The 13,713-nt window shown below is 41.9% G+C and overlaps 3 protein-coding genes across 4 annotated transcripts in view; all 3 read right to left on the bottom strand.

The window, feature by feature from the left end:
* Window positions 1-199: 199 nt before the first annotated feature.
* On the bottom strand, window positions 200-4,542 carry LOC115110147 (coiled-coil domain-containing protein 103). Of its 2 annotated transcripts, none has more exons than XM_065010034.1 (4): window positions 4,457-4,542; window positions 1,438-1,584; window positions 1,106-1,244; window positions 200-745 (listed from the first exon to the last, which is right to left on the bottom strand). In XM_065010034.1, exons 2-4 carry the CDS (start codon window positions 1,581-1,583, stop codon window positions 200-202), a joined length of 831 nt encoding a protein of 276 aa, XP_064866106.1. In that variant the 5' UTR covers window position 1,584; window positions 4,457-4,542. The 2 variants fall into 2 exon arrangements, with proteins under 2 accessions (XP_064866106.1, XP_029491413.1); XM_029635553.2 differs by lacking the exon at window positions 4,457-4,542 and adding an exon at window positions 2,397-3,662.
* Window positions 3,754-6,922, bottom strand: si:dkey-75a21.2 (uncharacterized protein LOC794385 homolog). The gene is made up of 6 exons (XM_065011054.1): window positions 6,559-6,922; window positions 5,509-5,697; window positions 5,442-5,464; window positions 5,026-5,356; window positions 4,683-4,762; window positions 3,754-4,548 (listed from the first exon to the last, which is right to left on the bottom strand). The coding sequence occupies exons 1-6, from the start codon at window positions 6,663-6,665 to the stop codon at window positions 4,247-4,249; spliced, it is 1,032 nt and encodes a 343-aa protein (XP_064867126.1). The 5' UTR covers window positions 6,666-6,922; the 3' UTR covers window positions 3,754-4,246.
* Window positions 6,923-9,507: 2,585 nt separating this feature from the next.
* Window positions 9,508-13,713, bottom strand: part of LOC115110145 (integrin alpha-3-like) — a 36,451-nt gene continuing 32,245 nt past the window's right edge. The window contains exons 14-26 of the mRNA XM_029635550.2: window positions 13,521-13,618; window positions 13,134-13,302; window positions 12,671-12,754; window positions 12,473-12,552; window positions 12,254-12,331; window positions 12,040-12,142; window positions 11,770-11,946; window positions 11,398-11,520; window positions 11,060-11,173; window positions 10,845-10,943; window positions 10,514-10,639; window positions 10,108-10,262; window positions 9,508-9,596 (exon numbers count right to left, since the gene is read on the bottom strand). Coding sequence (XP_029491410.1) covers window positions 10,155-10,262; window positions 10,514-10,639; window positions 10,845-10,943; window positions 11,060-11,173; window positions 11,398-11,520; window positions 11,770-11,946; window positions 12,040-12,142; window positions 12,254-12,331; window positions 12,473-12,552; window positions 12,671-12,754; window positions 13,134-13,302; window positions 13,521-13,618 — 1,359 coding nt within the window. The 3' untranslated portion in view covers window positions 9,508-9,596; window positions 10,108-10,154. The remainder of the gene's footprint in view (window positions 9,597-10,107; window positions 10,263-10,513; window positions 10,640-10,844; window positions 10,944-11,059; window positions 11,174-11,397; window positions 11,521-11,769; window positions 11,947-12,039; window positions 12,143-12,253; window positions 12,332-12,472; window positions 12,553-12,670; window positions 12,755-13,133; window positions 13,303-13,520; window positions 13,619-13,713) is intronic.

The raw sequence follows: 13,713 nt of genomic DNA, 5'->3' as shown, positions 1-13,713 counted from the left end.
ACCATGGCAGTTATTGTCATTTCACGTTGACACTGCATTGCATGGTAGTGAACATTGTCCTTCATATAACTTATACATTTCAGAATTAAGAACAAACGATATTAAAGTTTTTGCAACCACATAAAGCTCTACAATGTATAGTAACAGTCATTGTTATTTCTGAAAACAATAAGTCCAATATGGGTTTGTGTAATGTTTCTTACTGAGGAGGAGAGACCGTTTGTACCCCATACAACTGCATTATACCATTTAAAGTCTCAGTATCACTGCTTCTTCCGGCAGCCTCGCTGGTCTGTCCTGGAAACAGAGTCTCTGGCTCAGCATCTTGTGTCTCTTTAATCTCTTCCACATTACTTCCATGGACAATGACATCCCCTTTGGATCCTTTGACACTGCTATTCCCCACTGCTGATGTTTTCCTCAGGTTCTGAAACAGATCTCCACATGCCTCTCTCTCAGCCCGGCTCAGGAGGCACACATTGAGGCCAAACCTGGGGGTCTTGGACAGCCCCTCCAGGATCCCTATCACCATGGCCTCATCCCCAGGCTGGAGACCACTGGAAAGGAACACAAGAAATTCCCCCAATAGTCCGAACCCCACCTCAGCCCTGAAGATGTTCCGAAGGCCCTCTCCACCTAGGGAGAGCAGGAGGCTGTATTTATCTTCTGGGTTTTCACTGCCGAACCTGCGCCAGTCCCGGCTGAACTCTGATGCTGTCCTGGGCTGGAACTCGGACAACTGAGGCTTAAAATAACATATAGGAGAAATTGTGTGTCAATTACTAATTTAATGAGATTGTTTGTTCATCAGATTGCATTAATATGCTTTACATGCCTGTGTGGTAACATCCCTGCCCTATACTATGAATATATCCGGTCTAATATAAAACTAGGACTCCATATCCAGGGTTATCCCCGGGATTTTTAACAGCAATCTAGAGAAGAAAAAAAACAACCTATTATGGTGTGGTGCTTGGCCTTAAATTACATTTCAAATATAATAAAATGACATAGTGGTGCAGCCAGTCCACAAGGTGGCGCAGCACCACTCACATAATCCTGATATTAGAATGGAGAGATGTTTGTGTTGGGGCAGAAGTCTAACCTTTAGGCCTATTTCATCACAGCTAGTCTGGTTCTGCCCTTTGTCAGTGGAGGCGAGAGCATTCCATGGCTGTTTGCGAGGAGCTCCAGCTTTATCCTTCCTGTCCAGTGGTTTCAGGTTGGATGCCAGGACTATGTCCCTGAGAGGATTGATGGTCAAAACAAACCATAAAACTGTCTGCTGTCTGGACTTCATTGTTTCAAGACAACGTTTAAATTCTAATGGGACATAATTTGTGATGAAAAAACATAGTACATATGTTGTCTATTCATTTGTGAAACAACCGTGTGTAGGATATTACATTGAAAAGAGAATCAACCTTGCCATCTCACCTAAACTCCTCATACGTTCCGACCTTCTGGTGTAGAGCACGGAACTTTGCATCATTTTCTCTTTGATATTTCTTGTCTGCTTCTACAGCAGACTGCAACTCCCGCTCCAGCGCTGAGAAGTTTAAAACCTCAGGAGAGTTATCCATCCTGTGAGACAAGACATGACCAGTGAACCAATGGAATCTCTTTTTAGTTATGTGACACAGACAATGTACTCAGAATTGCCTGACAATCAGACTGTGATACTGTACCTCTGGTTCAGTCTGAGATTAATGTCATATCTTTGTTTGAAAAATGTCCTATCACAAGCTCTACAAGCCAGAATGTTGAATACAATTATATTTGAACTTACTTTACTGGTTGTCCGTGCGGTCCTTTTGCAGGTAGGAATGTGAGACAATATCCACAGGAATGAATGATTAAATCAACTTTTCAATGCAGTAGTGATTTCAGATTTCTATCCCCGGAAGCATGAATAGGACCTTGCACCCACTGGGCACAGACATCAAGTCAATTCACCATCTACTTCACATTGGTTGAATGTCATTTTATTTTAATGGAGTGGAAACAATGGTTGAATCAACCAGTGATTTCTTAGTGGTTAAACACATGCACGAGCTTGGCAAGTATGAATGCATGTATTTTCCTATTGTGCACATGCTTCAGGTGAAAGAAACTTGAATGCACTAATTTTCCAGGGCTTTGAAAAGTTATTAACACATTCCTGTGAATGTCTTACATCCCTACCTTCAAAAGGAGCAAGCACACAGTTAAATACCATTTGATCTAACATTCTGGCATGAAGAGGTCTTGAGAGGAAATGTTTCTGATTCCACGTCGTGTCTTCAGGCTGGCTCTACGTCTCAGAACTGCTTGGAGAATCAACTCCAACTATGTTGCCAGATAGAAACCTTTATAGACTACATTTTATTTCATTGATAGCGCGGTGGTGAACTTACCTGAGCTTTAGGTTAGCTAGCTAGTATTATTTTGATGAACAATCTTAATATCTGGACATTGTTGTTGGTACGTTGTTTGTGCTGTAGCCTGATGCTCTTGCTACAAGTCCGTGTCCCCTTTCTCAAACACACGTCGTCACCATGACAACTTGGGTGAGGAAGGTACTATTTAGGCTGGTTGGGACGTCCCAACACCATTGAATTTGAAAATGAGGTAAGGATTTGGGTTTAAGGTTAGGGTTTTAGCAAAGATAGCAAATATGTTTGTTATAGCTGTGTTTTAAAGTAGGGACCTTCCAAGGATACTGGATTGCACGAGCCGTGTTTAAAAGCCCATGTGTAACACAACTTCAAAATAAAAGTTCCCCACGATATGTCTCATTTACTGAGACCCAGCAACTCATTTTTGTCCACACCAATGAACATTATTTATTGGTCCGTATCATTGACGTCATACTTAAAAAAAATTAAAAAACTTTGTTCAGTCCTGTTGCACATTTGAGAGTGTCAGGGCTTTTCAATGATATCACGTGTTTCGGCGTGTGAATTTGCTAACTGGTTCTTCAAATTGGCTGCCAATCACAATTACCACATTTTATGGTAAAACGAAGTTGTGTGTGTGTAATTACAATTTTTGTGAGTTTGAAATTAAAATAGTTTTTACTAAGGAAGTATCTCAGGAATAGCTTGGGGTGTTTTCAAAAAGTTTTATAATTTCTTCACATTAAATAAGAGCTTGTTTATAAATGTCTAATGTAGAGGACATCAGGGTGTGCCGACTTATTTTCTGTACACATTTACTGTAATACTACATTTGTATATTTACTAACCAAGTCCTAATGTCCACATACCAAACACACACACACACACACACACAATATATATATAAGGCCTCCCGAGTTGCGCCGTAGTCTAAGGCACTGCATTGCCGTGCTAGAGGCGTCACTACAGACCCGGGTTTGATCCCAGGCTGTATCACAACCCGGCCGTGATCGGATTAGGGGAGGGTTTGGCCGGGGGGGGCTTTACTAAGCTCACTGCACTCTAGCGATTCGTTGTGGCAGGCCTGGTGCCTGCAGGCTGACCCGGTAGTCAGTTGAACAGTGTTTCCTCCGATACATTGGTGTGGCTGGCGGGTGGGTGTTAAGAAGTGCGGTTTGGCGGGTCATGTTTCGGGAAGACGCAATAATCAATTAACCTTTTAAAATGATAAACTTGGATTAGCTAAAACAACATGCCATTGGAACACAGGACTGATGGTTGCTGATAATGGGCCTGTACGCCTATGTAGATATTCGATTTTAAAAAATCAACAATAAAAATGGTAATTTATAACATAAACAATGTCTACACTGCATTTCTGATGAATTTGATGTTAATTTAATGGGGCTTTTCTTTCAGAAACAAGGACATTTCTAAATGACCCCAAACTTTTGAATGGTAGTGTACACCGGTATATAGGCCTGTAAATCTACAACTGGGTTGGAAGAACAGCTTTTTAAAGTCTGATGGTCCATCAACATGGAATCAATTTCCAAAACATATGAAATTGCAGAAACGTCTTGCATTGAATGAACGTAAAACCAAAAGGCAAGAATGCAATACTGAAATAGCCACTAGATCTAGTGTTGTAGAGGCCACAATGCATTGAAATAGCCACTGGATTTGTTCAAGGCGGAGTTGACCTAGAGCTGGTAGGCAGATGGGGGGTGTTTGAGGGCAGAGCGCTAGTGCACTGAAGGTTGCAGATGGTGAGCAGGTGGATGATGGGCACATGGGGCCACTGATGTTGACTTGCTTTTTTTTGTGTAGTACTTCCAATGTCCATGTGTTATTTCACACACAGACATTCAATGGGGTGCCTTCCTCTTCCAGCAGCATGTGCCATGTCCACGCTCTCCTATGGAGCTCTTTGCAGGGCGTGCGTGTCCCTGGCGAAACTTTGCTGTTGGTCCAGGGTTGGTTTTGCCAAAGTTTGATAGAGCGGCTATGAGTTCACTGTCTGTTTTCATCTTCTTGAAGCTGGAAACAAAGGATGCTACTTTAGGCCTGAAACTCACAAGATCCTCCCTCATCTTCTTTTTGAGGTCTTCAAAGATCTCCATCCCGTCGTCCTCTAACGTCGCCCCCTCAGCTGGTTTTCCAGATGTACCTTGGAGAGCATTACAACCATAGTATTAGAATTACAACCATCCTTCAGATTACCAAATGAGTTATAGGTATACAGTCTTCAATTGAAGCCCTTCACTTGGTATCAGATATATTGTGGTGATATTGTAGATTTACCTGAGCCGTTTACATCAGAAACGGGAGCACACTCGATTACAACAGTGTCCTCAGACACGTTGCCACAGTCTATTGTAGGAGGAGAGAATTACAACCATCAGACAACCAGATTGTTAGTCTTCTATATTGCCTGTCAGGGATAATGTTGCGTAATTGTGGATGTATTCAGTTATGGAGGAACATAGCGAAAACATAACATTCTGGTGAACATTCTTCTTCATTGCAGTTATCCAGATTCTCGCGAGAATCATCAATCTTGTTCTCTACATACGATGCAACCCATGCTTCTTTGAAAAGCTTGTGGTATAATCTGTAATGGACAAATGAGGAACACACCTAAAGCAAATGATTTCTGGTGATAACATTCAAATACACTGTCTGAATCAGCAGATCAAGTGTGTCAAGCAACTGACTTGTAGCAGAATTGAAGCTGGGGCAAATGGAGGAGTCCACAGAGGCATGCACATGGTTGTCTCCATACTCCACATGCAACTCATATTTGATCATGTTTAGAGCTGATGAAAGAGAGTGGCCTATTTCAAACAGCTTTGTCAATTTCTCAATGGTGTCCGCTGACACATTTCTCCTCTTCAGCACCTCAGCACTTGTCAGACTGTGGTTGTCGCCATTCCGTAAACGCCCATGAAAGAGGCAACCTCCTTTCATATGGAGATCTGCAGACGTACAATGAATGGGATTAAAATAAGAGAATTCCAAGCTACTTTCTGAAAACAGGAACTTCATAATTATTAGGCCTACTTAATAACTTTGTTTTGACTTGTCTTATGATAGTGTGGGTAAATTGTGTTGCACTTATATTACTAACCTTGATTCTCTTCGTTGCGAATGAATCAACCTCTTCGGGATGAAGTACATTATTGCACCACAACATGTGTTGTTGGTACTCCTGGCTGAAGTGGACCTTTTTCTCCAAGTCAAATCTGATGTTCTCTGAAAGTCTTTCAACCACTTGTGGACCTCTTCCCCAGAGCACAGTTTCAACTTCAGGAAAGATCTGAAATGTGTTTCTCCCAGTGGTTAGTATGAGCCCAACGTGTGGTCATAGTTCTCAGGCTAGAGAGTCTTACAAATGATTAGCAAAGTAAATTATCAAACTCTGGTCCACGCACATGCACTGTAAACTGCAAGTACATCCAACGCATGCGCACGGACCAGAGCCAGTCGTCTTACTATGCATACCTTCATATACAGTCATTGACGCATTCAGAGAAAGGTTTGCCTGCAATATAGCAACAACGTTACTTTGGTGAGTTACGAAAGTAAAGTATATTGAAACTAGTCACTAAACATTGGTAAAAAATAAAAAATAAAAAGCGGCAGAGGGGACTTGTTGCTGTTGTCGCGCGACATACCAGGTCTACTAGTTAGTTAAGCTAGTTAACTTTAGCTGTAGCTATTACGCTACAGTAGCTTTAACAATTCTGTGAATAAATAATTTTGTACAGTGTATTTTTATATTTTTACAATAGGGAGATAGGCCTAGATTGTAACAAAAAAAATTACAGAATGAGTTGGTATAATTTGTGGAACGTTCCAACAAGAATCTGTTCCAAAAACTTCGTAAATTACAAGGTTGTCAACAAACACCGCATACAGAGTTGTATAGCGGCGAAATAAGACACCGGGTAGGGAGAGGGCTATATCATTCAATCTTTCACTCACCACGTTTATTCCGAAAATGTCTGTCCTCACTCTGGTAGCCCGTAGACAAACATTGAGAATAAGCTACGTGGTGAGTTGATCGTGCTACTTTGTATGCGTTGTTTGTTGGCAACCTTGTACTTTACTTTTTTGGAACAGATTTCCTGTTGGAACGTTCCAAATTATACCCACCCTAACAGAGTTATGACGTTACCTAGGCTGTATCACATCCGGCCGTGATTGGGTGTCCCATGGGCGGGGCAAAATTGGCCCAGCGTCGTCCGTGTTTGGCCGGGGTAGGGCGTCATTGTAAATACACATTTATTCTTAACTGACTTGCCTAGTTAAATAAAGGTTAAACAAAATACAAATAAAACGAGCAGCCGTTAGCTAACTCCGGCTGGCTACAAGTTGTTAGCTAACTTGATCCTGCCTCCAAAGTGTGCGTGGTCACCTCTGCGCGGTCACTTTCCACACAGCACAGATGACACCAAAACAATGTCAGTTTTCTTTTCATTCATAAACTCTCAGATAATTTTACGACAGCTCGCTTGTTTACATCGAGAGGTAATTTAACCTCTGACTGGGGAATCATTTCCGGTGAAATGTATGTATATATTGAGCCTTCAAAATAAAGGTCCCCGGTACATCAATTTTGTGTACAGGGGACCTGTAGTGTTATAAATGATAGTGTAGAAAGAACATACAGCATGTAAAAATACTTTAATATAAATGAGGTACAGAAATAGACACCAGAAAAAAACAATAATGAATAGAACCATCATGGTTGAGTATACACATAGAAAAAAGCATCAGAGACGCTATACAAATAACTACAAACAGAGACAACAGAACAGCATTAAACTGCACTCAGGCAATTGGCCCCCAATTCCCACACCACGTACCAGCTGTTAATAGCTGTCCTTTAGGGAGCTTTGTATGCTCACACTTCACTTTTTTTTAAGCAACCCACATTAAAAAACATCACAATTTACTATAAATTACTACAGTACATACTTACTAAATAATACTACAGTACTTGCACTATAATTATAGCAAACTGTAGTATACTATACTACACACGGTAGTATCCCTTGATCATGTGTAGAACTTACTATAGAATGTTGTAGTATACTGTAAAATACTACAGTAATGTATGCAAAAACACTACACTTTTTGAATTACAGTAAATGCTACAGTATTTAATTTGCAAATATCTATTCCCTTCCCCCATGTCGCAATTTGTGCCACTGAAAAATGAGAAACCTAAATGCCAAAATATAGACCATATATTTTGCCCCTACAGGTTACTATCCATTCAGATACCAATAGGTTATGGAAAATGTAGTAGTGCTCCAGGAGTTTTCCTGAAGGAGAAAGCCTCTGCTTCTTTGTAAAAGAGAATAAAACAAAAACACTATAGTAAATACTACAGTTATGCCTGCAAAACACTACAGTACATACTATATACTACAATATTTATATGATAGTTAACTGTAAATACTACAGTAAACACTACAGTGAATACTACAGTAAAGTCCTCAAACACTTGAGTGAATACCGTAGTATTTATAACATAGTACATATGCTATAGTATTTTTTTCATGTGGGAATACCTACTTTCACTATGTCACATACTAACAAAGACATGTATACAGTTAACAGCCAAGCACAGTGCTCCCAGTCCCAAATTAATATGGTGTATGCCATTGATAGTTAGAGTAAAACTATAATTTCAGAACTCTCTCCTATTTTCTAGACTGATCATATTATTTTACAGAATACACACAAACAAAGCAATCAGACAACGAACAAACCATTAGACCTGTACTTTACAATACATGTACATTGAACGTTTTGAAATGACCCCGACCTCACAATTCTCTGTGATTGAAACTTCTCCATGTTCCTTTCTTCTTGGTTCAGGAGTGGCAGTAGTGCCTTGGAACACTACTGTGTGAACCACTTCATCAGTCGATCTCTGATCCATTCCTCAGAATTAGGCCACTGGGATCAAACATACTGTACTTTCTATTGGCACATTTACATCCATCGCTCAACTTGGGCTCATACAGTGTAATACATCAGACAATTAATGTAAACAAATCACATACTAGTTTAAAAGCATAGTTTTAAAATAGTTTTGAAAGCATTTCTATTCAAACCACAGTACAAAATGACAGGACGTGCAAATATCAGTCGGTTCCATTTGGAAGGATCAAATCATAAGATAAAAAATAAAGAGCTTTTAGCAAATCTAAAACTGTTTCAAATTAGTCTTTTACAATCCACATACAAAAAAGCACATTTGAGTATACAAAACATTAAGAATACCTGCTCTTTCCATGACATAGACTGACCAGGTGAATACAATTTTAAGCTATGATCCCTTATTGATGTCACTTGTTAAATCCACTTCAATGAGTGTAGATGAAAGGGAGGAGACAGGTTAAAGAAGGATTTTTAAGCCTTGAGACAATTGAGACATGGATTGTGTATGTGTGCCATTCAGAGTGTGAATGGGCAAGACATAATATTTCAGTGCCTTTGAACAGGGTATGGTAGTAGGTGCCAGGCGCACCGGTTTGTGTCAAGAACTGCAACGCTGCTGGGTTTTTCACGCTCAACAGTTTCCCGTGTGTACCAAGAATGGCCCACCACCCGAAGGACATCCAGCTAACTTCACACAACTGTGGGAAGCATTGGAGTCAACATGGGCCAGCATCCATGTGGAACACCACTTTCGACACGTTGTAGAGTCCATGCCCCAACAAATTGAGGCTGTTCTGAGGGCAGAAGGGGGGGGTGCAACTTAATATTAGGAAGGTGTTCTTAATGTTTGGTACCCTCAGTGTATAATCTTGTTGACATCAAAACAACTAACATTAACAGTACAATTCTTGAAAATAACATTTCGGTCCAGAGCATTCAATCTTGTACACTATAAGGAATGTGGCAGTCATAACACCATCAGTCCTGTTCCCAATAATGTCCACAAATCCAGACATGCGCCCAGCCAATGCATATTGAGATGGAGCTTCTCAATAAGAGTAGTGGTAGTGTTGAAGGTATCAGTCAGTAGTAATGCTGCATTTCAGTCCAGTTTGTGATCCAGTGCTTCTTTCTTTTATTGGGATTTGGCTCCTCGATGAGGAATCCCTCATTTACCTGGTAGCGCTCCTCTTTGCCAATCTTCACTCCCTGGTGTATTGGCATCATTTTGAAGTGGTTGGGCCGCTTGAAAAAGCCACACTGTGGGACAATGGTAGACGACACAAAGTGAACATTTGAAAAGCGTAGACGTTTGGGTATTATCATGTTATTTTGAAAAGTATTTCTACTATTGGTGCCACCGGTATAAATTTTGTGATGCAATCTCAGTCCCGCTGTTGTTTAGATACTTGACAGCTTTCTAATGTCAACACGGGTATCATGAGATATGTGAAATATATGATCAAATCACCACACAACCAATAGACTCAAGCTCGGCAAAGCTGGTTAGGTAGGAGAAGAGACTAAATAGTTAGCAATGGAGAAAGGGTTAGAAAAGGAGTTAAATAAACATATACAAGTCAATCAAACAAGTCACAGCCTCTGAAATGCTGTTTCCCCTGTGGATAGAACCTCTCGATTAAGAGAAACCATTAAATCATTTATAATTTGACAGCAAGAGAGGAGGACTGAAGTTAAGGAAAGCCACTGCAAGCTGCAAAAAGCCGTTGGAAGCTGAAAGGAGTGACAGACGGAAGGACTATTATTTTACCGAGGAAACCCAGTGCATTGTTCCAGAGGCCCACAAGGGGGGCCTCACTACTCCTCGGTCAGCCTCTCCACCTCTGACGGCTGGGTCTTCATCTCAGCTTTCTGGGCCTTGGCCTCGTACATCTCCCTGGTGCTGGCCCTCCTGAAGAAGCCACACTGAGGAGGGGAAGGCGGTCAGAATAACAAGTCAAACAGGATCCATTGTGGATCCAAAAAGGTGGACCTTTTGAACCAGTGGACAGTAGAAGCCTCGCGGTACGCGTACCATCTAAGAGTTTGTTTGGATTTGTTGTTGGAGGCGAAATTGAATCTCCATTCTCCTCTTGCTGCTAATGTCAGTGCAGGATATGTGTTCAATTGGACCTAACTGGCAGACCATTGTAATAATTAATATACTGGATCGTTACCTTCCACATAAGGAGGATGATGAAGGCCAGAAGGAGGATGCCAGCGACAGCAGACACGATGATGATCCACAGGGGGACCTGGTACGTAGCCTCCTCCCCCAGCTCTGGGTCTATATTCAGGGTGAACTACACAGGGGGATATCAAACAGAGGACATTAACTATGTCTGCATTTAGGCTATATGTAAAAGTGTATCCTCAATTATTATTCTGTATATTCCTCCTCTATCATGTATCAACATCATCATCATCATACAGTAATCATCATGGCCTTTAAATTAGTATGGATGTAGCCTAGCTTTTGTTACAGTATGACTAGTATGGCGTCATTACCTCTGTGCTCTCAGTGTTCATCCTGATGGTGGGTTTGTCTGTGACCAGTTTCAGTGTGGCCTTGCCATTCACGGTCACCCGCCACGCTTCCCTGTAGTCCTATGGAAACACAACACATTTTCAGGACTTTATTGTTACACCCATTCCAGCCACTCTAATGAAGCTGAGGAGAAAGTTCACATTAAGAGTAGACCACTGTGCTTTGGTGACTTTACCTCCATCATGGTGCTGTTCCACACTCTGGCCCTGACAATGATTGTCGCAGTGTTGTTCATGTTGCGGAGAGGGCAGATGAATTTCACACAGTGAGCAGTGCCCGTGACACAGTCCTACAGACAACAGCAGTTGAAAGGGAGTTAGCACCAGTACACTATTTGGGCATACACATTTCAGTTGAGTGCATAATGTGACCGGCGGGGTTCAAACCCAGGTCTCCTGCTCACCAGGGGAGAGCATTAGCCCACTAAGCCAAACGCGTAGGTATTGGCTCAGGGAGACAATTCAATGCTTCAGGTCATAGGCTTATGTATAAGATGGTGGGGACGGGCCTCACCAGTTTAAAGGACTTTTTGCGAATTCCCTTCAGATTGAGGGAGGCCTGGAGTTCTCTGGGGTGCACCTCCTCTGTGGAGCCCTCCTCTCGCTTCCTTCTCCTCCTGGCTTTGCTCTCTGGTAACTATGAGGAAAAGGAAAACAGACAAAAAGGCACAGACCTCATAACTCAGTGTTATAATTTTGGAACATAAAAGTAGCTGTTTTTTAGGTGTCATATTGACAACAACATGATCAACTGTGCACCTGAAGTTGAGATTTCCATTCGAAACCATAAAATTGGGACACATTAACGTTAATATACCAGCTACTGGGATTCTGAATAAACAAAACACCACTGAAATAGACCTGGTAATACTCCCAACAGGTTTACCATGAGTTTGAGTGGGTTGACGATGGCTCCAGGAGGCACACAGTGAGAGTCTGACGTCCCTTTGGTCTGGATCTCCGTCAGGTACAGCAGCCACTTGCCATTGGCTACCTCCCAGGGCCAATCAAACTCCACCTCCAGGTTTCCAAGGTTAACAAGTGGCTTCCCAAAAACATTCACCTATGAGGAGAGGCATCATAGGTGAATTTAGGATCTTCAGAGATAGCAAGCAAGCAAGGATTGTTTTCTAGGTAAAAAAAAATATTTAAAAACCTTGAATGTGAACTCCACAGGACTTCCGACGTCGCTGGCAGTCTTCATGCCCGATTCTCCCATGATCTCCCCACTGAAGTGAGTGTGACCTGTGTACTGGGCACTAGAATAGAGGCAGTAACACTGAATCAGATCCCTGTGATATACAGTATGGTGCTACCTATTGCCTATAATCAAAACATGCCCTTAAAATGACTCAAAACCAATAACTTACAGTGCAAAAGACGCATCCAGTGTATACTCCACCACCATGACAAGAGGCAGCGGTTGTAGATTGCTCTGTTTACTCAATCTGAGAGAGGACAAAGGTTGAGAAGCAATTAAATGTTACAGCTGATTGTAGCTGGGTCAGTCCAGAAGCAATGCTGTGATGAGGGATGATGTACGTAGGTAATGACAGTAGGAAGTGTACATAGAAGAGAGGGACATTTACGTGGAAAGCTGCAACGTAGAGCGAATCTCTCTGGTGTCCAGACTGATCTCAGACGTCTGAAAGATGATCTGGATCTGATCCTGGAAAACAGAACGTGGTAGAAATCCACATTTAAAACCCTATATATGGTACCATGTTCCTATCTCACTTGTGGCCCAGACGAAGTAGTGGAGAGTACTAGTTTAATCTAGAACCTACCACTTGGTTGCTGGTGAATGGGTTCCCCAGCTCACACAGTACAACCATATCCTCTGCTGAACACTTGATGGCTGGGCTGTTGCTCTGTGGAACATAGGCAACCATTTCATGAGGAGAGAGGGACTAGTCATTTTTGGGACAACTAGCAAGTAATCGTATCTATAAATCACCAATCAGAGAAGCAAAAAGATGTGGTTGTTTACTTACCCATAGCTTAGCATTAGCATCGTTGCGTGCAAAACAATGGGAGTGATAGAACTGTTAGCCTTCTAGCTAATTAACTCTGTTACGCACCATAATAGAGGATCCGAGGTGAAGTCTAGGATCAGCTTCCCTACCCTCAATCCTAACGTTAACCAATAGTAGAGAATATGCTAAAATGACTCAAGATCAGCACCTAGGGGCAATTTCACCCTATTACGCCATAGAGAGACACCAGTGTAGCACAGCATAGCAGGCTTACCTTTGAGCGAAAGGCTGAGTAGATCAGCGACGGGGGAATGGTGACGTTGAGCATGGCATTGTGAGCGTCCTCCGCCGGTTTCCCTGGCGACTGAAAGTTGTTCACGTCCACGACCAACATGACCTTCTTGACACTGGCGCTGTACTGGAGGATCTGGTGACCATCATGGCTGTACAGGGACATTCACAACAAACAGAGTTAACAAAGATTACATTTTCTCTTTGATTTGATGTCTTGGTCACTCTAAAAGCAACTTACATTATTCAAAGTCAACCTCTATGGTTTATGTTCCTCTCAAGCCACCAATCATATAGCTAATTACACTTTGAACTATCCCTCCTATAACTCTAGTCATGACCTTTGATCCCTGACCACTGATGACTGTACCTGGGAAAAGGTGTCTGCTCTTCATTGGCAAACTCTGCCTTCATCTGCAGGTTACTCTGGCACGTATTGTCCGGGCCACAGGCTTTCTGGAAGTGAATCTGTGGGAGTGAGGGAGGGAGTGGGATAGAGAAAGAGGGGAGGGAGAGAGAGAAGTTGAAAGCAAGTATACTTATTCTCTATGGAACTAATATTA

The sequence above is a fragment of the Oncorhynchus nerka genome, linkage group LG26 (genome assembly GCF_034236695.1).
Source record: "Oncorhynchus nerka isolate Pitt River linkage group LG26, Oner_Uvic_2.0, whole genome shotgun sequence".
NCBI classification, from domain to species: domain Eukaryota; kingdom Metazoa; phylum Chordata; class Actinopteri; order Salmoniformes; family Salmonidae; genus Oncorhynchus; species Oncorhynchus nerka.
Note: the sequence above shows the minus strand (reverse complement) of the source record. Positions and strands in the feature narration are given on the sequence as shown.

Bases quoted from the DNA above. Each gene is read 5' to 3' on its own strand.
- LOC115110147 (XM_065010034.1), bottom strand. From the start codon at position 1,583: ATGGATAACTCTCCTGAGGTTTTAAACTTCTCAGCGCTGGAGCGGGAG. The intron at 1,245-1,437 runs GTGAGATGGCAA...CAATCCTCTCAG, and splicing joins GGAACGTATGAGGAGTTTAG to GGACATAGTCCTGGCATCCA. The intron at 746-1,105 runs GTTAGACTTCTG...TGTTATTTTAAG, and splicing joins GTGATGAAATAGGCCTAAAG to CCTCAGTTGTCCGAGTTCCA.
- si:dkey-75a21.2 (XM_065011054.1), bottom strand. From the start codon at position 6,665: ATGTGTATTTACAATGACGCCCTACCCCGGCCAAACACGGACGACGCT. The intron at 5,698-6,558 runs GTAACGTCATAA...AACACATTTCAG, and splicing joins CCGGATGTGATACAGCCTAG to ATCTTTCCTGAAGTTGAAAC. The intron at 4,549-4,682 runs GTAAATCTACAA...ATGCTCTCCAAG, and splicing joins TTCTGATGTAAACGGCTCAG to GTACATCTGGAAAACCAGCT.